The following is a 24,444-nucleotide window of genomic DNA, read 5'->3' on the forward strand; positions in this document are numbered from 1 at the left end:
GTTGTCTTGACATCGAGCTTCTGTCTCAGCTCATTGGATACGTGTGCAAAGGCTTTGCACCCAAACACTCTCAGGTGAGAGTAAGAGACATCTTTTCCAGACCAAACCTTATCAGGAACTTCAAATTCCAGTGGTGCAGAAGGTGATCTGTTGATCAGGTAACAAGCAGCACGAACAGTTTCACCCCAGAATGGCTTTGGTAACTTGGTCATACTGAACATGCATCTTGTTCTTTCAATGATGGTCCGATTCATTCTTTCGGCCACACCATTGTGTTGAAGGGTATATTGGACCGTCTTCTCATTTCAAATACCACGATCAGCGCAGTATGCAGCGAACCTTTTGGAAACATATTATCCTCCATTGTCTGTTCGCAGGCACTTCAACTTCTTTCCCGTCTCTCTTTCCACTAGGGTGTGGAAATTCTTGAAGTGCTCGAAAACCTGATCCTTTCACTTCAAAACATAAACCCAGACCTTTCGTGAAGCATCATCAATGAATGTCACGAAATATCTGTTACCTCCCAATGACTCTTCTTCCATGGGACCACATACATCAGAGTGTACCAGACTCAACAACTCTGATCTTCTCTTCGTAGAGGAATTGAACGAGACTCTGCGTTGTTTGCCAAACAAACAGTACTCACAAGGGTTTAACACTATTCCTTTGGCAACCTTGATGAGTGCCTTCTTCGCAAGCGTATCCAACCCTTTCTCACCCATGTGTCCGAGTCTCTTATGCCACAGATTCGGTGAAGCCTCGTCTTCCGCTGCATTGAGGCTATAAAAACCAATCTTCACATGGGTTTTGTACAACGTACCGCAAATATTTCCTCGGGCGACAACCATGGCACCTTGTTACAGCTTCCAAGTGTCATTGCTGAAGTAGCTATCATAGCCCTGTCGATCAAGGGCTGTTCCCGAAATCAGGTTGAGCCGAAGGTCAGGAATGTGTCGAACATCTTTCAACACCATGGTACAACTAACGTTGGTTTTTATCTGCACTTCGCCAACTCCCACGATCTTCGAGGAACTGGCGTTCCCCATCCTTACCGTACTCCTGCTTTGTACGTAGTGAAAAATTCACTATGGGAAGTGGCATGGTATGATGTTGCTGTGTCTACCACCCACTCAACATCATGGCTTGCAACGTGCAGACACGTCTCGTCACTGGTGGAGAGTATTGCCACATCTCCCGAAAGAGTGACAAGGGTTTCACTATCTTCTTTCTTCAGCTTACTGCTTTGACCTTGCCCCCTTAAAAACTTGCGGCAGTTTTTCCTTATGTGGCCTTCTTTGCCACAATGGTAACATTTCATGTTACCCGTCTGCTGGTTCCTGCTACTGCTGGACCTTCCACGTGGTTGAGACTTCCCTCTATTTCTGCCTCCACTTTTTCCTCTATCATCACCTCGAGGCCTTTCTCTACTCTCGGTGACAAGGACATGAGTTTGATTCATGCTTGTCTCTTTTCGTCTGGCCTCCTCATTAAACAGGGCATCATTAACCATCGTCATGGTAAGTTTGTCATCTAGAGTAGAGTTACTGAGGGAGACCACCCGCGTCTCCCAACTATCTGGTAACGAACTGAGAAGTAGCAGGGCTTGCTCTTCATCACCAAGATTCAGGTTGACGGATCCGAACTGGTTAACTAGGTTTTGAAACTCGCTAGTGTGCTCGGCAACAGAGGTGTCGCTCTTCAACTTCAAGTTAACAAGCCGTCTCATCAAGAGGGCCTTGTTTCAAGCAGTCTTAGCTTGATACATATCCTCCAACTTTTTCCAGAGGCTATATGCATCTGTCTCTTGGGCCACATGGTGAAAAACACTATGGTCAATCCATTGTCTGATCTGACCGATAGTCTTCTTGTGCATATTTCTCCACACTTGATCCGTAACTTCATCTGGCTTCTTTCCTTCATCTTCCAAAGGGTCAGACAGATCTTTACAGTTCAATAGATCCTCCATCCAAGGCTTCCAAAGACTGTAGTTTGAGGCAGTCAGCTTTATTATGGTGCCTGATGCTGAATCCTCCATAGATTTAGATTGATTCTAAATACAAAATGCAACTACTGGATCTTCAAGATAGAATATCGTAAAACGGACAGCACCGTTGTGTCCGGAATGCTTGATTTTGTTGGAAACGAGTCTTGTTTCGTCAAAATCGGACTCAGGTAGCACAAGGAATGAGCAATAGAACCAAAACAGGAACACTGTCGCGCATGCAGCACGTGGCGCGACTAACAGCGCGTAGGCGCGTGTTCTTCACACGCCAAAAACTCACTGGTGCGCGTGAAACGTGTAGGCGTGTGTATATCACGCACCTTCAAGAGTCAATGGCGCGTGGACTCACGCGCAAGACTCTCTCTGGAGTGCGTGCGGCGCATGCCGAGAGTGGGTATCACGCGCTCGTGCCTCTCCTGGGCTCGTGTGGCGCGTGTCGAGACTGGGTATCACGCGCTCGGCCTCTCCTGGGTGCGTGTGGCGCCTGTCAAGAGTGGGCTCACTCTCCGATATTCAGACGGCGCGTGGAGGAGCGTGCGGCATCCGTTCGGCCTCTGGTTTTTATCGCTTTTCTTGTCTCGATGAGACGAACACAGTGGTATGCTCAAATTTGAAAACTGAGCTACACACTAAAAACAAGTTTTCTGTAAAAACTCTTCCCAACAATCGCTCTGATACCACTTGTTGAAGAAATCAACACAGCAGAAGAGATAAAAGCGGTAATAAAATAGTATACTTATGCACTCAGTGACACGAAGAATTTAACGTGGTTCGGCAACTGCCTACATCCACAGAAAAGAGCTTCACTAATTAAATAGTGGTACACCAGAAATATTATAGAGGAGGAGGATTACACTCCACTCAACTCAACTCTCTTCTTTTCTCTTCGGGCTTTCTCTCTTTTCTCTTCTTCTTGGGTGTGTTTTGAGACTCTCGCCGAGTGCCTCAATTTATAGGTGACTCGCTTCAAATATGAATGCATTTATTTGCATTCAATGGACAGTTGAGCGTTAGACGCTGGGTGTTGGGCGTTGAGTGCTGAAGGTTGAGAAGCATTGTTGATTGCTTGCTTGGTGCAAGGACTTCAACAAAAGAAAGCATAATGTGGCAATGAAAATTTCCACTTCTAGGCAAAGGAGACTTCACTTTGGAGGCAACAGGGACCTCATTGTTTCTCTCATTTTTCTAATTTCTGCTCCTTACTTCCATTTCAAGCTCTAAATAAACACACTGAACTAAACAAGAAACCACCTTTCGAGCACCCCTATAAATCATGCAATCATACATCCAACCTTGACAAAAAAAAAAAAAACAAAAAAAAAAAACAAAAACAAAAACAAAAATGCATCAACAATCTACAAATTGACTCCACTTGGGAGGAAGATCAAGTTTAAACATGTATCTCGTAGGTTGTTTAAACCTTGTAATTGAACAATATGGAATTTATATGCTATGCGTATATCTTTCATAATTGCATAAATGTTTGGTACGGATGATTATAAGAGATATTGATACCATTACTTCTTTTATCAGAGATGGATATTTCAAATGAAAAAGAATGTCATGCAAGAATTTTGGCCAATACAAACCTACATAGATATTTTAACGCTATGTATTTCTCTCGTCCAATTATATTATCCAAATCTGATAAACAACTCCGACAGTTTCTTGGGCATTACATACATTTTAAATCCATAATGTCGATTGATTAAATTCAGATTAACAACAAATTATACAAAGATTTACAAATAAGACCTATGCCAATAGTAGTCAAAGACTCAACATCATCATTCTTCAATCGAAGTTGTTTGTTAACTCGGCCTTCATCGGATGTTATTTTCTCGGTTTATTTTTTTATCATTTTCCTCACTTTTCAGATGACTGAAAGTCAAATGGAGAAAAGTTTAGATTATTTGAGTTCGGAAACCAGCTTATTTGGGTAGCCAAATAGCCAAAATTGAGCAGTAGAGGTTACAAGTCTATCAAGCTCGAAAGGCCTCAATTAAAAATGAACTTCAATATTTATTTGACCAACCTTCAAAAAATTTACGAACGAGACCAAAACTCATTAAAGCGTTTGAGGTAGGATCGTAGAAACAACCTGATCAAGATACACTTGGATTTTTTAGAGCTAAATAAACTATAACACATGTGGGTGAGGCCCAAGATGTCAAATCATATTAACGGATCATGTTCGTGTCGTATCAAGACATATATATTATACTATATAGATCAATTCGAACACGACTCGTTAAGTTTATCATACCAAAATTTCAAATCCTAACACGACCCATTAATATAACAAATTGTGTCGTATCAATTTGTTTTGACCCTTTAGTGAATACTACGAAATAGGTTAATACAATAAGATCTGACTCATTTCAATCCGTTTATGTAAATAGGTTAAACAAATCTAAAATTAACATGCTTGGTCTAATTAAGTTTAGCATAATTTTACATAAATGTTAAAATCACAATATTTATAAAAAATATAAAACTAACTACAAGTCTAAAATTATAATCCATATAATAAAAATATCAAAATTAAAATCTCAACAATTTTACTTATAAGTGTATAAATGTAACTTTAACTTTTTTAACGGATCATAACGAGTTATAATAGGTCAACCCGTTATCAACCCATTAAGCAATCGTATCTTAACAAATCAACCAGTTTTGATTTGAACTCATTAAGACTGAACTCAAACTCGTTATTATCGTATCTTATTCATGTTGGATAAACAGATCGTGTCACATATTGTTACCCCTGGGTGATGAAGGTTTTATCCCACCTAACCTGACAAAAGGAACAAACATATTTTGAGTAATATTTACTAATAACCATGTAGGATACCTAAATACCACCAAGGTGGTAGCCCAATTAGTACAAACTAGTATTCTATAGCCTTGAAGTCAGGAGTTTAAGTTCGACATAAGTCCAAACCGCTTGTGGGAGTAGTGCGAGTCTATTAGATGGGTGTTAGACCAGCAACAGTTTGGTGGTGCTGTGATGACGAACTCGTCCATTGGGCAGTAATTATGGCTCAAACCGAACATTCCACAATGGAGAAGGACTTCTATAGTCACACCCAGCAAAGGTAGCTACGCTAGTCACCCCCACCTCCCCTTTTGAGAAAAAAAATATGTAAGATACCTAAATGAAGTCGAGAATTGTTGGCTCCTCTCAACCTTTGTTTTTGTTGGTTGCAAGGAAGGAGGAGCCAAGGATTCAAAACTAACAATAGCAGAGAACCCAATATAAGAAACACCACATCCGACCCGGATTAATCAATCCAAGTTCTGACACATATCCATAGATTGCAAATCTTTCTAAACCAAAACTGAAATGTCCATAAATAGGCTCAATAGGAAACAGCACCCCTCAAAACAAAAATCGATTTTTTTTTAACCCAAATCTGTAACCCTAATCTTTTGAAAGAGAAGCACTGAATGACATACAAAATTAGTTCCTGAACAATACGGAGGCATAGTTGAACCGATCAACTTGCATAACCCTTCTATTACCAAAATTTCCATTCACACTGTTTTGGATTTGGGAGCCTTTTTCCTCAGTTGTCTCCTTGGCATTGAGTTCTTCATTCCAATGAAGAAGAGCAATGCTCCCAACAATGCCAAATTCTGCAAAACCCAAAACAAAAGGACAAGATTAATTAATTAACAATTCACATGAGAAAATAGATTACCTCCCCTCCCCCTTCCCTTCCCAGGCACCTCCAGGTGACAAGCCTAATCAAAAGGCAGCAAGACTAACCTGTGTAAACTTCAGAAAGAGTTGGGTATATTCTTTCTTCTCAACATCATAGTTATAGAAGTCGTACAATATTGGAGTAGCGATTGCCTGATGCAGAAGCTGTGCAAGTAAAATAACAAAAATTAATACTTCCAAATTTTTAGTGGATGAAGCAAGAAGAGGGATGCAAAGATTACAAACCAGAAGAAAAGCTCCAAGAGAGTTGCCAAAGATGAAAAGAAGACCCCCCAAGCCCTTCAATACCATTGCAGCAGCCACTAAATGTTTAATCTGCCAATAACTCCAACAGTCACAATTCATGCAAAGAAATTGACAATGCAAATGAAAATTGACCATACAGAAACACAATGGCAAGATGATAAAACAAAAAAGAAGGCCTCTCTTACTTGAACTTCTGGCAGTTGCAACCCAGTCTGAGATGATATGTGATTTGACAAAACATTGAATTTTGGTCTCAGATACTTTTCTGCAGGTCCACCATCAACACCAAAATCATTGAACCTGTAAATGGAAACAACAATTTGATCTGACCCCAAGAACAGCCATTTGGTACCAAGCATTGATGGTGTACATTGCAAGATTTAGATATGTAGACTTTGGACAGTTATAACCATTTAAAGCTAAATGCCACTGCTAATTAGTTGAGTGATAATACCGATAAAACAAAATTAGTTGAGTGATAATATTCAATATGCCAGTTCCTATAATTCCGTGAACATAATATGCAGTAGACTGTAATCTAAAATTTTTAGAAGTTTAAAAGTGCCTTTTATGTTTCAAACAAGGGAAGTTACTGCACCCCCTGTTCTTGGTGGGACCAAGTACAAAGACTCCTTTTTTGGCAACATCATCTTAAATAAGACTAATCACACAAAAGCACCGGCATATTCTACTAAGATATCAGGCATCTTCTAGGAAAAAATCAGAAATATTTTTAAGGACAATTTTCAAGGGCAGCTTCAATTGTACCACAAAAATCAGCAACACAAACCTCCCATTGGGCCAGTCCAAAAACCCACCACTTGCATTGGAAGATAAACTATTGCCTAGTTTAATTGCTCTCCACAATGTCATATCTGGGATACTGTATCATTTTATATAACTCTTCCTACATATAAAGAACTTATTTCAAACCCCAAAGCTGTACAATACAAATGGTGAATATACTTAACAAACAAAAGTACAGCAGCACAAAGTCATATAGCACCAGTGAAGAACATATTACACTGATGGGGGCTCACTAAACTATTGAGAAATGTCCTTCAGCCTAGGATCTGTTAAAAAAGCTTTTGCTATAGAGAAAATAATTGCTTTAAATTACCAGTTGTTTGGCAGGAACATGATGGCGAAACATTTCTATTTCCTCCCATGGCCAGGTGACATCCATGCATTTATTTGCAAGTTATATCGGAAGTGTCAAGAATACTACGTTATTCTTTCTCCTGCTTTTTTAAATCCATATAGGTTTCGTTTTATTGGAAAAGGGGCACACTGGCACTTAATTATTGTTGACATCAATATGATTCTTCCAGATCCATACATTACTTTCCTTGAATCAAAACACCTTATATATACCGCAAGAAGATTAGTAACCTCGAAAACAATAATGCATGGTCCAAGTGAACGTTCCAAAGAAACAGGAAGCTTTCCAAGAATAACATCCAATCTCAAACCATTATGACCCAATGACTGTAATGCATATTATTTTCAAAAAAGATGCTATACCACCAAATTGTAAAAATCTAATATGTTAAAACCAACAGAAGCAAACTTGTTGCAAATAGCTTTCTCTACTAGAACCTTACTCCTTAAAAATCTCATGACTTCCCAATCAGAAATCTCATCTCAAAGAGTATCTTTCATCAGCATCAATACCATTTTCTATCAACTTAAGATGATGCATGCTATCATATAAATCTTAAACAACAGCCAAAGCCAATTATTCAATACAGTATTCAAAAATTCAATGTTTCCAAGGTAGGGAAAAGACCTAATACAGCTTTTAAGATACAAAAATATCCAGATTAGGGACTCAACCCATCTTTTTTTTTCTTGGCACCGGGTGTCCGAGAACAGCATCCCAACTAATCCTGGAGGTGCATGGGCCCTCTACAAGGATTTTCCCGGAAGTGTACCTCAGGTAATTCAAGGGAAAAATCTCTTAGTCCAATGGCCCCTAAAGATTGTTTCCACCCAAGGGGATTTGAACCTTAGACCTGAGGGGAGCATACCCTCAAGCCCAAGGCCTTTACCACTTGAGCAGCCGATTTCTCTACTCCCCACCTCTAATCACAGATGAGGAATCAGTGCCAAAGATGAAGAATTCAGTATCAATGATAGTGTTAATTAAACAGTTTCTTGCCGTCACCAAAGTTCTGGTAAGGTTAAGTTGCAGCCTTATTTTGATCAAATTGTAAAATGAAATCCACTAAACCAATTGAATGGCCAGACTACCAGTCAGTCGTCTGTTATAATGTCAACTTCTGCAAAATTGACTAGAAGCCTCAAGTGGCTTTCCAGATCAATTTCTGGAAAAATCATACAAAGTTTTATGATGAAAAGACAAGTCAACCAAAAACATAATAATAAACATTACTAAACCCATTATCCGTACATCATTGCGATTACCTGGTCCAGTCCTTCAAGCAAATATGTAAAGTTCTATAAAGCATAACCTTATTATAGATTCACAAATTGAAGGTCGTTATAATAGCACAATTACCCTTTTAAAAGAAACCACAAACGCGCAGATCGAGAATACAGACAGGCTTTTCGCAATGAATGGAAACAAAACGTTGACAAACAAGAATATCAGAAATATCAATAAATAAACATCAACCCGACCAAAAAAAAAAAAAAAAAGCCACGGAAACAAAATTTACAACCACTAGTTTCTAAACTCGAGAAAGAAGAGTTATAGCAGATCATACTATTCCAATGATAAAAGTCTAGATCGATTATCAATTATATCAGATCCAATGGCTTCAAAGTTCAAAGCAGCAGAAGCAAGGCTAATAAAGCAGTTTCAAAACCCCTATATTTTCTACCAGAATAACTCTTCTAAAGCAACCAGTACCCAAAACAGAAACAACTTTATTTAGTTCATCGGGAAAACAGATTAAAAAGACCAAAAAAAACACGTCTAAATATATGTCACGCAGAACATGCGTTCTTAATTTGCAAGTGGCCGCTTCACAGTCCCATAAGTTTAAAAGCCTATACTTTCCCGAACCCCGAACACCGGAAAAATCAACTATCTAACTTTCGAAAATTTTCAAGCCCGTCTCATTTCCCACACTTTTTTCAGCAGCGAAACAGAGCATATCTCAAACACTTGAAAGGAAACAAAAATATGAGGAAAGGAGAAAAAAGCAGATCTAAGAGCTTACTCTTGATAAGCAGAGAGAATGAACACGGAGGCGAAGAGGACTCTCCCGACGAACGAGACGAAGGCCATAGCTATACGGACGGGACTCGAAAAAAGAAGAAGACAGAGATTCGAAACTTGTTCGGTTTGAAAAAATCAGAGACAGACAAGGGGAGATAATATGAGCAAGACAAGGAACGACGTCGTAATAAACAGAGAGAGAAGCGTGTTCGCGCTTTTGCCGGCTAAATTGGGTCTGCAAATTTCGGCTATACCGCACTTGCTAGTCTATGTATATATAATATTAAAAAGAATAGTCATACGGTAGTGTTGTACTCGCGGGTGTGCGGGAACGAGGTGAAACTCGCGGTAATTGCGTCGCAGTGGTGGAATACGAAGGGTAACACGTATGATCATCCAATGGGATTCATTGGATTCGATTTATATTGATTACGTGGCAGTATGGCGAGGCGAGAATTGAGTGTGTACGTTTGAATGTATCTGATTTGTTCTCAGACCAGCCGTACTTTCTACGATGAGGGCGCCCTCATGCTTCCCTTCACCAGCTTGCCATTGATCAATCGAACGTGGGATTCTAATCTCAATCACATGCCGTTCATTCATCCAACTAAAGTGTGATCAGGAGGGAGTTTATAAAGGTTGTATCAAGAGGATGCATGTTCTAGTATTAGCATTAAGAAATATGTTCTAGTTACAAAAGAATTTTATAAAAATAAATTTATAAATTGATATTATTTTATATAATATGTTAGATTTATTTTATAATAAAAATAATTTTATAATCTAACGTAATACATCAAATCATATTAATTTATAGATTTATTTTTATAAGATCTATTTGTGGCTAAAGTATTTTTTTATATACACTTGGCATGACAATGATAAATACAAATAGAGTATAATTTTAATTAATTATATTTTATATAAATTCATATTCCTAAACACGTTGTTTATAGTAAGATCATATTAATTTTATAAAAATGGATAATATAAATATTTTTATGTTAACTAATGTGATTGATAAGCATGCTATTAATCAAGATTTGTGTATGATTTATGACGACTTGAATCATGATCTTAAGACTTTGAATCATAGTCTCCTATCCACAAAATGTCGTGTGGTGGAATTGTACCATTAAACCAACAACCCTTTCTATAAGTTTTGACCCCAGAAGGTCATCATTCAGTCTTTCACATATAAATGACTGAGGGCATGCATTTATAAGAAGAAATATTTTAATTACAAAAATAAATTTATAAATTGACGTAACTTAATGTGGTGCGTCAGATTGTAAAATTATTTTTATTGAAAAGTAGATTTAAAAGATCTTATGAAATCACGTTAGTTTATAAATTTATTTTTGTATAATCTATTTATATCAGTAGCAATTATCAAGTAAGGAATTGTCTGAAACATTTGTTTGGTAGGAGGAGTAATTTATATAAGAATTTTATGACTAAACATGAATCGCATCCAACCTTTTATTTTGTTATCTTAATATAATTGTAGTTAAGAGTTTCGGGTTTATTACTAGCTTGTGACGAGGTCATTCATTATTTCTCTGGGTTGAATTCAACGAGGTTTGAACATCACCCATTCCTCAGTAGGTACAATGTAGTTGTCGCGAGCTTTCCATGAATTGCTAGCAGGATAGATAGTAAAAAGGCCCCATGATTGTTTTGTTTGAAGGTTGAAGGCCTAATATTTGTGTCCATGAACACCAACAAAATTAGCTAAACAATCAAATCTCATTCAGTAAACTTACTTGTTTAATTGCCAAGAATATCATCAGCAATCGGAAGGAAAAATAAAATAAATCAGCCTCTGATCCCACAATTAATATGTAAAGAAAGTAGATAGTGGGCGGAAAGAAAAAGAAAAAAAAAAAAGGTAAAAGGTTGCCAATTCATAGGCAGTTGCAAAGAATTTGCGAGATTTGAAATCCAAGACAACTTCATACAAAAGCAATGAACGAGACAGCCAGACAGCTAGGCATATGCTACTTACACGACGTTCCAACCTGGAACCCGTTATTAAAGGCTTGTGGCCGACCTGATCTCTATTGAGAAGTTCTACGCGATTTAGGAATATATTTATCTTTGATTTTATAAAGAGTTATCTCATTTTTTTTATTAAATTTTTTATAAAGAAAAATATGTGTTTGTACATAGTATTAGAGTTAAGTTAACTTATTACTGATAATAAGTTCCTGTGATCTACTTATGATGATAGTACCAAAAATATCAGCCCACACGTGAGAGGACGTGTTGAGAAGTCCCACACGGCTTATGAACAAACTCATCCGAAATTTATAAGAAATTACTTTACCCCTCCTATTAACATTTTAAATTAAAAACTCAATAATGTAAAATAAAATATTTCGTATTTTATCTCATATCATATTATATATGATACAGCTAGCTGCACGTGAATGAACAGCTCACATACAAATTAAAGGACTGAAAATTAAAAGCATGAATCTAGATGCTACCCAAAATTATTCTGCCCATGACGACGTTGCTCCTAGATAATATTATATTGACGGTTTGATAAATCCAATACTTTCTTATAATTTTCGATCGGCATGGACTGGACTGATCAGTACTTATCACTGTGTATAGACCGACTGACTACCTATAAACATTTTTTATATAGTCTTTATATATTACCGATGGCATGCTATCAGAGACGGTAGTGGGCGGGCAATGAGTTTCCAATGTATTATATTTATATACATTATTTTAGTATTAGTTTATTTAAACATAATAAGTAGACTTCATACAACTACATTAAATACCGTAAGGTGCATATATTATTTTTATTTATCTCATTATCAAAGAAAAATTTCTAAAACACAAAAATTAATTAGTCTCGTACGTGCGATCCAACATCCAATGAATGATGGATCTCATCATCCTATATGAATATATCATTCAAATGCCATTTATTGTTCTTTTGAGTAGGCAGCTCGTTCTGAAATTTACAGTTACTCCAAGTATCCCATTTAATTATCAATCGATTATAACTTAGATGTGGTGGGAGGAGGGGTCTTAACTTGGATCAGACTCCACCCTTTTACTTTTTATCAAGAGGTAGGTGAGAAAGTTACGTTTCTTTAAAAAAAATTAAAAATAATAATGCAATGTGTGTCATCTCTCAGTGGTAGATTCTTGAAGGAAGTAACTTCCAAGCGTTTCTATTTTTTTTTTTTTTTTTTTTTTTTTGGTTTTTGTTTTGGTTCTTAAAACTCGTCTATGCTAGTATGCTTTGTTTATCAGCAGAACACATTATTAATTAGACTTGGGGTTACGAAGGATACCATGTTGCTAGTATTTTTTGTGCATGATCGGTACAATGCAATTCTAACATCCAAGGCCAGCTCAAAAGGTGAGCAACCAAGGCCTCCTCCCAATGCCCCCATTCTTGACCAGTTAAGTAGCTATTGGGAGCTGGCATTGGTCAGGATGTGCCGGCAGTGTCCTCTCAAGCCGGTAGACTCTAACATTGTGCTCAAAAAGACTGATCTCACTGTATTTCCATCATAAACCAATTCTGAGTTGATGTTGATAAGAATTGAACCCTTGGCCTTCGAACGTATTTTCCATTCAAGTTCTAGTAAAATATTTTGTTATGAGTCTACTGAATAGAACTCATATTTAAAAATCGACTTATAAGGGAATGATGCATAGGGACTTATAAACCACCAAGCAATCTCATACTTAGTTGATGTAGGATCGTAACAACCACTATCCTCCGCAGTCGACATTCACGACTGTCCTGGTACTTACACAGGCTAACTGTGCGCTAGGTCTTTCCTAACCTTAGACAAACACTGCTATATATGCTGACATCACTCATGTACTGCATAATTACAACCGTGCCAACATAAATTGCATACGTGAAGTGACTCTGATATTATTTATTATAAATTTACTAGGTAGAACTCATCTTTAAAAATCACCTTACAAGAAAAGTGTACTAGAGACTTGTAAACTACTAATTAATTTTATACTTAATCGATATAGGATCGTAACATATTTTTAGCATGGAGTTCAATTTCTAATCTCCTGAAGGGTACTATTGAGGAGGAGGAGGGGAGGATTTGGCTTCTTAGGATTGGATGAAATTCTAAATTTAGGAACCGTGATGGAATCCCAGTGCTATTAAAGAGAAGCAACGATGCGAACTCAACAAATAGGACAAAAAGAAACAGTTGGTGTTAGAAGATTCATCTGTAAAGAAAGGTTATAAGTTGTACTCCTCCGTGTAATTGGGTTTTTCGAGGATCCAACAGGGTCAGTGTAATTGATATCCTAACCCAAAAAGAACATTGACTGGGCTGGGCCTAGGATGTCGCGGGATTCCAGCTCCTCTGCCTAGCCATTGTACAAACTTTAAAACAACTTTAGGCGCCGCAGATGTGGTTGACAGGCCGAAAACAATGACAAAAACAGAGAAAAAAAAATAGGAAAATGCTAGATGACCACTGGGGTTCGGCTGGGTTTTAGTGTTTTTTTATATGTGTTTTTTTTAGTTTTTTTTTTTTTTTTATATAGATATTTTTAATAATTTTAAATATTTTTAAAAAATAAAATAAAAATTATAATATTATTAAAAAATACTTCATTAATAATGAAGTAGAATAAAAAAGTATTTTTTTATTATGAAAGTATTTTTTTATTCTACTTTGTGATTAAAGAAGTATTTTTTAATGATAATATTTTTTAATAATATTTTAAATTTATTTTATTTTTTAAAAATAAAAAAAAATTTATATAAAAAATAACTTTAAAAAATACACATAAAAAAAGTAAATGCTAAGCCCAACGAGCTCCCAGCGGAGCTGTAGCATGAACCAAAAAAATAAGGTAGTGTAGTTGGATCTTGATTATAAATGTTTTAGGTGCCCAAACCAATGTGCTTTTTGAAGGTCGAACATTATATATGTTTTGTTTTTCTTATTACTATTTTATTATTATTATTATTGGAAAAAGGTATTCAACCAATAATATTATTATTATTAATATTAATATTATTATTATTATTATTAACCTCAGAAGTTGCAAAGCTGCGTGACATCCACTATTTGAGTTGGTTTATTTAATGAGGCCGACCACACCGCCGTGACCAGTTCTTTTTTTACAAGTAGCCGTATTCTTTACATTTAATATAATATTAGATTTGGTCCACGTTGGCAAACTACTAAAACGGAATTGCCGTTGGGCACGACACTCTGTATGAATAATGCAACAAGTCCAAGCACGCAAGCAGCGCATGATTTGCTGGGCCAGTCAACGATCACCAACTTCGAACGCCCACGATTTCTCTACTACAGCAATTGATGTACAATATTTTACACTTTGAAAAGAAAAAATCACAATATCTTACGCGTTACGCGTACATCAAATCAAATTTTTTTTTTTTTTACCCGAAAGACATATTTTTCTATGTATGTATCATTGTATATTCTGGAGGAGCTGTCCCGTTTTTGTAAATGGCATTTTAGCAACGATATTTTTTTAAAAGAAAAGTCTTATTTACAAATCGATATTTAATTTATTAACCAAAATTTAAAAATTAAAAAGGCTTTTAAATTAAATACCACCATGTCACCACTGGCATAAAATTATAATCCAAAAAGTAAAGAGGACTTATTTTGAAAAGGATGCTTTTAAGGACGGTACAAAATTTCCTAGCGACAAGACAATATAGATAACAACAGATGTGGGCCACACACGTGTCGATCATATCTCTCAAGTAAAAGGTTGAGGATTGACCACGTTATCGGGAGTTAAGCCGTTGGATCTCTGCGGACTAAACAAAATCTAGACCGGTGAGTTATTTTCAAGGGATGGAGTTAATTAACGAATGTTTGTTTTGAGAAGATTGTCGGAGACTTCTATTCTATTCAATTTTGTATTCTTGTAATAGTTTAATTTATCTATGCTATCTTAACTTGCAATAAAAAAAAAAAAAAATTAACGAATGAATGGGATAGATTCGTAACGTAAAGTCCGTTTGAAGCGTAAAGGGTCAAAACCCGATGGTGGAGTTGGGACTGTGGGAGAGATACAAGTTAACTTTACAAAAACCCACCCATGGATTTTTGGGTTGTGGGGTCCGTTAAAGGGACCGTCAAAAACGCACCCAACTCCGGCTTTGACCATAAAGTATGATGCTATTTTATATGTAATTGTTTACCCTTTCTATTTTATATATTTTGTTTCAATATATATATATATATATATATATATATAATAAACTATTTGTTTACATTATCGGCTGGCTTCTAATGTTTTACTTTCGGCTCGGCTTCCCAGCTTAGACTCGGCCCTTTTGAATGGCATTCATTCGCAGAAACAAAAGAAAAACACCCTTTTAAATAATGTCATATTTCGAAAATAAAATAAAATAAAAGAAGGAACTCTACCATTTGCGAAATAGTCAAGTTTGTGTGGCAAGAAATTATAATTTTTAGACGCTAATATAATTAAGCACAAGGAGTGATGTTGGTGCAAATATTGAACTAATATTATCTATTTTCAATAAACTCTATTTTACAGAATTTTTAAAATTTTACCTGGATATTCTCCTATTCAATCCATTCGAATCTTATCTTTTTATCTTTTATTATAGAGAGATTTAGATCTTAAAAATTATTTCCAAATATATTTTAGATATTTATATATGATGCGTCATAAATGTTTCTCTATAATATATAAACTATTCAATCTAAAAAATAATTATTAAATTAAATGTTTCTCTATAATATATAAACTATTCAATCTAAAAAATAATTATTAAATTTGAGGAAACTTACATGTTAGCTAGTAGTCTCTATGGGATTTTAGAGTATCTCGATTTTATTTAGTTTAAATATAAATAACACAATGTTACTTTTTATATTAGATTTGATATCCCCAATTACATATATAGATTGATATCATGTATTTTAAATAACTTTTTATTTGATTGGTTGATATAGAAAGTAATTTAAAATGCATTACATCAATAAAATATCTCTATATATCCTTAAATCCTAATAATTATTCTAATGCTAGGGTAGCTTGAAAAACATAGTAGTTTTTTTTTTTTTCAATATATTATTTTCTTTATTGTCGTTTCCTCTTAAAATAAATCAAAACAATGTTATAGAAAAAGTTGTTCTCTCTCACTTTTTAAAAGCTTGAAATGATTTCTTCGCAAACTAATCTTCACAAATATTCCTAATCTCAAGTAGCAAAATAATAGTAATAATAATAATGATCTCAAATCTCGCATCATATCAACAAACTTAAATGTTAAAATTCCACAACACCTGCACAACCATTTTATCATATTTTTTTTTTATATAGGAAGATAAAACTTTTATTCAAGAACAATCACAATTACATCAAAATTTCAAACCAAATAATTTGTGAAATACACTCTGAGAATGAATCCCACCAAATTACTAAGTCATCTAGATGTATGGCACAATTTGCCAAAGTGTGAGCCGCTTCATTAGTCATCCGTCCCTTATGTTGAATAGAACATTTTGGGAACATTTTCATCATATTCTTTCACCTTATAAATAAGATTATCCCATAAAGATCTTGATTCACATGCTTCAGTCAATTCATTTACTATAAGTAGTGAATCACTTTCAATAATAATTTTATAAATACTCATGGGAATACAGATTTGTAGCCCTCTCAATATAGCATGAAGCTCAATTTCCATTGGGTCATTCACTCCACTTTCCTTCATACTTGCAGTCACGATTACTTCATAGGAAGTATTTCTTAAAATAACACCCACGTCTGCTCTATTTAGAGTTTCAAAAGCAGTCACATCTACGTTTAACTTCAGTGCATTTTGAGGAGGAGCCTACCAATAGCAACTTGAAAGCTTTCTGGTTTGTTTCTGAATTCTAGCTTCTTTGTAATCCTTAGCCAAAATCAAAGTATGCTTAATTACTTGGTCTATTGTTAAGATTTTATTTTAAAAAATCCTTTGGTTTCTTCTATGCCATATGCTTCAAGCAATAAGAAAGAACTTATCAAGATCTTCATGTTTACCTTGACTCAACACCTTCAAAGCAATTTGCATAATATCCAACTTAACATCATCTGCGCTTAAGTCAGGAAAGTATTGCTTCCACGAATGCCTTACAGAGGGGCAATAGCATAATGCATGTCCCACATCTTCCTCCTCATCTGTACACCATTCACAAAGAGCTTCCTGCAATGCAATATGTGCCGAGCTTTCAGATTCCTTCGAGTTGGAAGTTTATTTTTTCAAGCTCTCCATGCAAAGATTTTGACCCTATTAGGCACCTTCATTTGCCAAAGTTTCCTCTAATCTGCTACATTTGAACATTCACCATCTTGCTTAAAAAGCTTTTAAAAGAGATCATATGCACTCTTCACACTGAAAATTCCAGACTTATCATGTTCCCAAATAATGCAATCAAGCCTACTCTCTGTACTAATCAACACTTTGAATACATTTTCTGCATCTTGAAGGGGTAGTAATCTTCTAACTTTTTTCACATTCCACCACTTTGTTTCTTCATCAATGAGGTCAGCTACTACTAGAGATTCATGATCATGTCCATGAAGAGTGCTCTGTATCAATTTATGCCTAGGCAGCCAATAATTAGTCCAAACATTAATAAACTTACCATCCCTAACCCTCCATATGCACCCTTTTAGCAATAATGTCTTTGCTTCCCATATTCCTCTCCAAACATATGAAGGGACATACCCCAATTTTGAATCACTAAAACATGAAGCAGGAAAATACTTGCCCTTAGAAAGCTTGTGCAACAAAGTTGTCTCCTCAGGCATAATCCTCCAAGCCTGTTTTGCAAGAAAGGATTGATTGAAAATTTGTAAATCTTTAAAGCCCATATCTCCTTGTGTTTTAACCTCACACATTTTCTTCCAGCTAACACATCTAGTTTTTCTTTCTTCCTTCTTCTGACCCCACCAAAAATTTGCCATCATATTTTCTAATTCACTGCAAAGGGTATTTAGTATTCTAAAGCATCTCATTGTGTAAGTTGGAATTGCCAATACTACTGCCTTAATCAATATCTATTTACCTCCTTGTGATAATAACTTCTCCTTCCAGCCATTCAACTTGTGCCAAACTTTCTGCTTTAAATCTGAAAAGGCTTGCCTCTTGCCTCTCCCCACAATAGGAGGAAACTTAAGATATTTTTCATACTGTTGGTAGTGTTAGACACCCCCCCCCCCCCCCCCCCCCCCGAGAAAGCCATTATTTCCTCTTGTTGATTGCTATGGACATTTTTACTGAACACCATTGAGGTATTCTCTTTATTCACCCTTTGACCCAATGCTCTTTCATAGATATCAAAGAGGTGCTGGATATTTAAACAAGTTTACAAAGTGGCCCTGCAAAACAACACATTGTCATCTGTAAATAAGAGATGATTAAGCTTAGGAGCTCCTTTGCAAATCTGTATACCTTCAATCTATTTTGATCTCTCAACCTGCTGTAATAAAGAAATCAATCCCTCAGTGCATAATAGAAATATGTAAGGGGAAATGGGATTCCCTTACCTCAAGCCTTGAGATGGAAATACAGGACCTTTAGGCACCCCATTCACCAAAATGGAAAAAGAGACAAATTTCACACAAAGCATTATCAACTTGATCCATTTGTCACCAAGTCCAATTTTCTGCATCACAGCTTCTAGAAATCCCCATTCCATCCTATCATATGATTTACTCATATATAGATTTAGAGACATAACGATTTTCTTTCCAACCTTTTTATAGCCTGAGAAAATGCACCAGAACCATCTTATCATTATTCATTAGCAATTATCATTATTCATTGGCAATTAGTAATGTTTAAATAAATTATTGTTCATAATAAAGGAAAAAAACCCTGAGTGCTATTAAACACCCAATGCCATATTTGATTTTAAACTTATAGGACATTCCTAATAAAAATAAGAAAAAAACTCCAACTCATTCTAGACATGATGTTGAACATCGGTTGAGCTTTAGTTCAATATTGTATATCATCCCTGTAAGGGGATCCCCCCCCCCCCCCCCCCTCCCCCTATCCCAACGGGCCTAAGAATGTCAATTAAGGAAACTTAGTTGCAAAAGCCCAACCCAGAACAAGCAGAGTCTCCAACCCGGCCCATGGGTAGGCTCCCCTAAACGCAACCTACTTCAGGGAACATGTTGCAGAGGTTGAGACTCGCCAACTTGGAGACTCCTTGAATAGTGTATAGCTCTTGAGTGCTTGTCTGTGAAGTGAGTTTAATGTACGGGGTACACTCGATCTTCTGACATGAGGGACATCAACGAACCACCAAGAATGCTAGTGGGGTGGGAAAAAATCAGAGAATCACGCCGCATTAATAGCATCACTACTCGAGCTATACGCCACGTTAATGACGTCGTCGTAGAGTCACTCCGCATTAAAGGACTCTGACAAAAAGAACAATATGAAGGACACAGACTCCATAAAGGCAGACACGATCTGTCCCCCCAGACTTATGGTATAAATAGCAAGTCGTACGAGAAAAGTCTCTGATCTCTAGACTCTCTCACTTATTTATAAACTTTCAAGAAAATTTACTAACTTTGGCATCGGAGACTCTCTAATCCCAAGGCTGCTCTCTCCCAGTTGTCTCCTTTCTTATCTTTTGCAGACTCAAATTCTGAAGATCTGAGTTGCTGGAGCCTGGCCCAAAAGCATGTAAAACACGACGTTAACAATCCCCTTTATAATTACTAAGAGAAATGTTTAATTGTAAGTTATAATCTTGTACGTATATAATTTATTTATTATAATTATAAAGAAATAATATACGTGAGACTTAATCATTACTATAATTAGAATGATTGGAAATAAACTTATATGCTAAAAATAACGGTGCATAACAGATAATACATCAATAATCAATAACTATTTTACAACTTATTTCATAACTAATTAATATAATTATGCTATTTTATTAAAAATAAGTTTAATTTTATAAAATTATCATATATTTAAAATAGAGAAAAATATTATTTTGCAATAGGTAAATCTATCAAAGTGTCGAAGAACTCGAAAATTACAAATTACAAATCTAATAAATAAAATAAAAACACGGATAGAGAACATATGGTCAACAACAATAAAAAAATAAAAAAATAAAAATAATGGCGAATCGGTCATTAACAACAAAGAAAAGCTGGAAAGCCGAGCCGAGCGTTACAATACATATTATTATTCCTTTTGCCCGCTTTTGACTCTCTGTGGACCCCAAGAACGTGTGTTCCCCAGCAGACCCCTTTATATACACCCACACACCTCCCTCCTATCTTTCACGTATCTACCACAACTTTACTTGAGAAAATCACCCACACAACTCACAAGCAACCAACCATGGCCGATTCACAGAGAAGTAAATCCAGCGCCTGCGTGGCAAACCGGCGGCAGCCCAGCCGCTTGCAACGGAGAGCACCGGCGTCCTTGCAGATCAGCACTCCCGCTTCGACTTGGAACGTGGCCATCCCGCTCCTGTCGCCACTTGCGGCGTCGCCGACTTCGCCGAAGTTGGTCACTGATCGGACGGTGGATATGAGGTCGAGGGAGGAGTCGAGGCAGCAGTGCGCGGAGCCGGAGAAACTGGTGTCGTTCAAGAAGTGGCAGCACCCGGCGGCTCCCTTCTGCTACGAGCCGGCTCCGCGTGTCCGGCCGTTTGTACCCGTGTAGAGAGGAATGGACCTCCCCGACCCTCCCGTCCGCCCAAAAAAGCAAAAGAACAGGAGATAGGAAGAATAGGATTGTACGATCGACAAATAGTATGCAAATCTAACGGTGTGCGTGGGGATGGGTTTTTCTTTTTTCAACGTTAACATTGATTTGTGTAAGCTGTACAAAGAATTCTTAATATAATTGGTTTCGCAAAACGAATTTCCTTCGTTGGCATTGTTTTACTTTTACCCAATGGATAGATATTGTTAGTGCGGTATGGCATAATTGCAGTGAAATGATAAGCAATTCTTTTATTCATCAACACTTGTTTTGAGTGGATCTTTCTGTGTAAGGATTGCATCTTACTCTTTTTTTCACCATTAATCAGTACTTCTTACAATTTCTGTTGCGGCCAATGATTGATGGTGAATTTAGCCGGAGGGAGGTTGTTATCGGTATTCTCTTTCGTTTGTGGTTTCTTCTCCTTTGTAATTTGAAGACGAGCTTTTAATTTTCTTCTTTATTCTCAATTTAGTATTTTTTTCTTTTTAAAAAATAGACTTTATTCATAACGGAGTTACAGCTTTAACTAATACATACAAAAATAAATAAATAACATTACAAACTAACTACTCACGATTAAGTTTTATATTTCACAAAATTATTTATAATTGATATGATCTTTAACTTCTAGAATTTTTTACAAATAAAATGTTTGATTGACCACATTTTATCTAAAATAGAAATTTCAAACATGTGGTACTGCTATTCACACTGATTGAAGTGATTTCAATATAAGAAATTTAGGCATGACTTGTGGTACTGCTACAGTGCTATTATTAACAATGTGAATTGTTATTTTTTAAAATTATATGAATGGAGTTACCATTCACAAGGAAAATTACACGCATACAACCTTTTGTTTTAAACAAATAATATATTAATAAAATAATATATTAAAATAAATATTTTCGATTTAAAACATAATTATATAAAGTGTTTGTCTTGTTGTAGCACTATTTATACATGTTTATATAATAACAATGATTAGCCAAATGCATTTAAGAGATAATGGGTTGATGGTTGGAACAATGAATCCTGATTATAATTATTTTTGGTATTTAAATGGATAATGTCATTTTTCTTAATAATAGGATAAACTAGTCTTCTTTTCAGTATCTGCAGGTCGATACGATCCGATTCGAGTGGTCGTACTCAGAATAACCCAAAGAGCAATAATGCATGTTTAAATTAATAAATGCAAACATCAAGCTTACGCAAGAAAAATGTATTCTATTTGCTTTTGAATAACTGTTCTGTGTCTGATCTACAACTACAAGCAAGCACCTTGGTCCTCCTCATCTTTAAAAACTACTAGTGTTATTTTAAAATTACATCAATTTTATTTATTTATTTTCTTGATAATAGCATTATTTATCAGTTTATTGGGTAAAATGTGGTCCCAAGTGTTCTATTATTTGCCTGCCTTGATTTTAAAAATAAGCTCCGTCTATCTCTACGACTCTTATAAAATTTAAAATAAAAGCAAACATCGGCCTTTTTGGTTTTTTCCTGATTTATTTGTCCGCATTAAATTCAAAATAAATTATAAACATCACTTATCACAGTACCCAAAATTGCAAGGAGAGGCGTCAATGTTGATTTGGCTTGAGTTAGGGCCTAATGCCCATCTTCCGTAAAGGATAACTGGTGCATGGACTTTGGACGGATAGACCCTTGCATTAAGGATATGAACAGAATGGTGATAAGATAATTCCATGATATCAGGAATAGATCTTATCATGGCTAAGTCTTATACGAAGTTGATCGATTAACAATACTCATTCTTCATGCCTATATATAAAGACAATAGATAACCCTCTGATCATTTGATTGAACATTTTTAAACTATCATCTCTTATTTATTGTTGATATAGGCATCAGAGGTGTCTTAGTCACATTGTTACTAGTTGCAGGTGAACAATCACAACTGGTGGTAGGACACATCTTTTACAGTGTCGTCATCTGTGGGATCCTGTAATATGTGATTTTAGTTTCTCATTGGACTTCAATGTGGTTTCCTCATGCTGACAGTGACGCATTCTCAAGCAACTCGTGACCTAGACGCAACGCCTATAGACATGGAAACACGATTAATAGAGATAGAAGAAAAGCTGAAGATGACATTGGACGCCATGGAAAACCTGAGGAAAGAGAATGAGAAACTAAAGCGCCGCAATATCGAGCTCAGCAACGCTACCATTGTGGCGCCCTCGACCCCCACGTGTTATTTTTGTGGAGTTCGTGACACCGGGATGATGGCCACATGGATCACGCACCCCAACGACCAGTGCTCAAAGTGTGTACAACATACAAAAATGTACAACATAATATTCGCAGCAGAGAGAATAAAAGGGTCTTTCTTTATTAAGTACCAGAATTGTACAAAAAGCAGTAAAATAACTTTATAAGAATTTTACAGTCTTCCGACAGATAATTTAAAGAAAACAAATAACATAAGAGAAACAAGTTCCAAAACACTGAACAACACATCAATGACTTAAGCTTCTGGCGGAGTCGGTCCTTCAGGTTCATACTCGGGCTCTGCGTCAAACTCTACAGCACCATAAAACGGAACCGTAGGGTAAAACACCACAATGAGATTATGACATCTCAATAAGTAATTAGCCAAAATAACATCCAAGAGATTTAAAACACATTTATATAAACACGTGTCTCCATACGGACAAAATAACAATCCACATTCATTTTTCCCTAAAATACCATTTTTATACTTACACCAAAAATCTCATTTTTAGTCTCAATCATATTTATTATGAAATTACGCATGCACCACGGTCTCCCCTATGGACCATTCGCACACCCTGGCTCTCTTCGTCACATCACGGATAACGTCCGTGCATGAGATTTCGTAACGGGCAATGCCCAGTTTCGCGCCCAGCGCGTACATGGCCAAGCATCCCCTAACCTCGCTAGCCAAAAGGTCACGGAATCGGTACGAGAGCGTTATTGTCTCGTCCGTTCCCGTCGTCGCCCTGCGACAACTCAGGGGATGTCACGTCAGTCTGTTACGCTCCAGAGTGACCAGAGGAGCTCTACCGAGATAATACCCCATCTCGGCTTGGGGTCGTGTTACACACGCACCCACATATTCAGTAACCAATGCAACAGACCACGTAACATCACAACACATTTTAATAAAACCATAAATATACAGTTCAATTATTTAATAGGAATATATAATTCATTTATAAAATTAATCATTTATTTACAATTTCACCATTTCCACAATACACGTCATACCCCGTCCTCCACACCGGCCCAACGACACAGAGAGGAAGAGGCAAGGTGGAGGCGGCGGCTTGCGGCTGAATTGCAGAACAAAGGCTAGGATGGCGTCGGCAGCAGCTGCGTGGAGGAAGGAAGAAGAAGAAGACTGCAGAAGAAACTAGAAGAAAGGAAGAAGAAGGAGCACGGCGCAAGGGAGAAAGAGATGAAGCCCTAGTGGTCATCCTCCAAAACGACGCCGTATTGATAAGTGGGAGTTG

At 36.4% G+C, this 24,444-nt stretch overlaps 2 protein-coding genes across 2 annotated transcripts; one reads left to right on the forward strand and one right to left on the reverse strand.

Annotated features, from left to right (window-relative positions):
- Positions 1 to 5,261: 5,261 nt before the first annotated feature.
- LOC121252048 lies at positions 5,262 to 9,437 on the reverse strand. Its single transcript, XM_041151517.1, has 5 exons — positions 9,164 to 9,437; positions 6,161 to 6,275; positions 5,955 to 6,044; positions 5,775 to 5,873; positions 5,262 to 5,641 (listed from the first exon to the last, which is right to left on the reverse strand). The coding sequence occupies exons 1-5, from the start codon at positions 9,229 to 9,231 to the stop codon at positions 5,540 to 5,542; spliced, it is 474 nt and encodes a 157-aa protein (XP_041007451.1). The 5' UTR covers positions 9,232 to 9,437; the 3' UTR covers positions 5,262 to 5,539.
- Positions 9,438 to 20,495: 11,058 nt separating this feature from the next.
- LOC121252059 (uncharacterized protein At4g14450, chloroplastic-like) lies at positions 20,496 to 21,094 on the forward strand. Its single transcript, XM_041151529.1, has one exon. The coding sequence runs from the start codon at positions 20,564 to 20,566 to the stop codon at positions 20,891 to 20,893; it is 330 nt and encodes a 109-aa protein (XP_041007463.1). The 5' UTR covers positions 20,496 to 20,563; the 3' UTR covers positions 20,894 to 21,094.
- Positions 21,095 to 24,444: the final 3,350 nt, after the last annotated feature.

Source organism: Juglans microcarpa x Juglans regia, chromosome 1D (genome assembly GCF_004785595.1).
Source record: "Juglans microcarpa x Juglans regia isolate MS1-56 chromosome 1D, Jm3101_v1.0, whole genome shotgun sequence".
Lineage (NCBI taxonomy): Eukaryota > Viridiplantae > Streptophyta > Magnoliopsida > Fagales > Juglandaceae > Juglans > Juglans microcarpa x Juglans regia.

Bases quoted from the DNA above. Each gene is read 5' to 3' on its own strand.
- LOC121252059 (XM_041151529.1), top strand. From the start codon at position 20,564: ATGGCCGATTCACAGAGAAGTAAATCCAGCGCCTGCGTGGCAAACCGG.
- LOC121252048 (XM_041151517.1), bottom strand. From the start codon at position 9,231: ATGGCCTTCGTCTCGTTCGTCGGGAGAGTCCTCTTCGCCTCCGTGTTC. The intron at 6,276-9,163 runs GTAAGCTCTTAG...TTCCATTTACAG, and splicing joins ATTCTCTCTGCTTATCAAGA to GTTCAATGATTTTGGTGTTG. The intron at 6,045-6,160 runs GTAAGAGAGGCC...AGTTATTGGCAG, and splicing joins TGCAACTGCCAGAAGTTCAA to ATTAAACATTTAGTGGCTGC.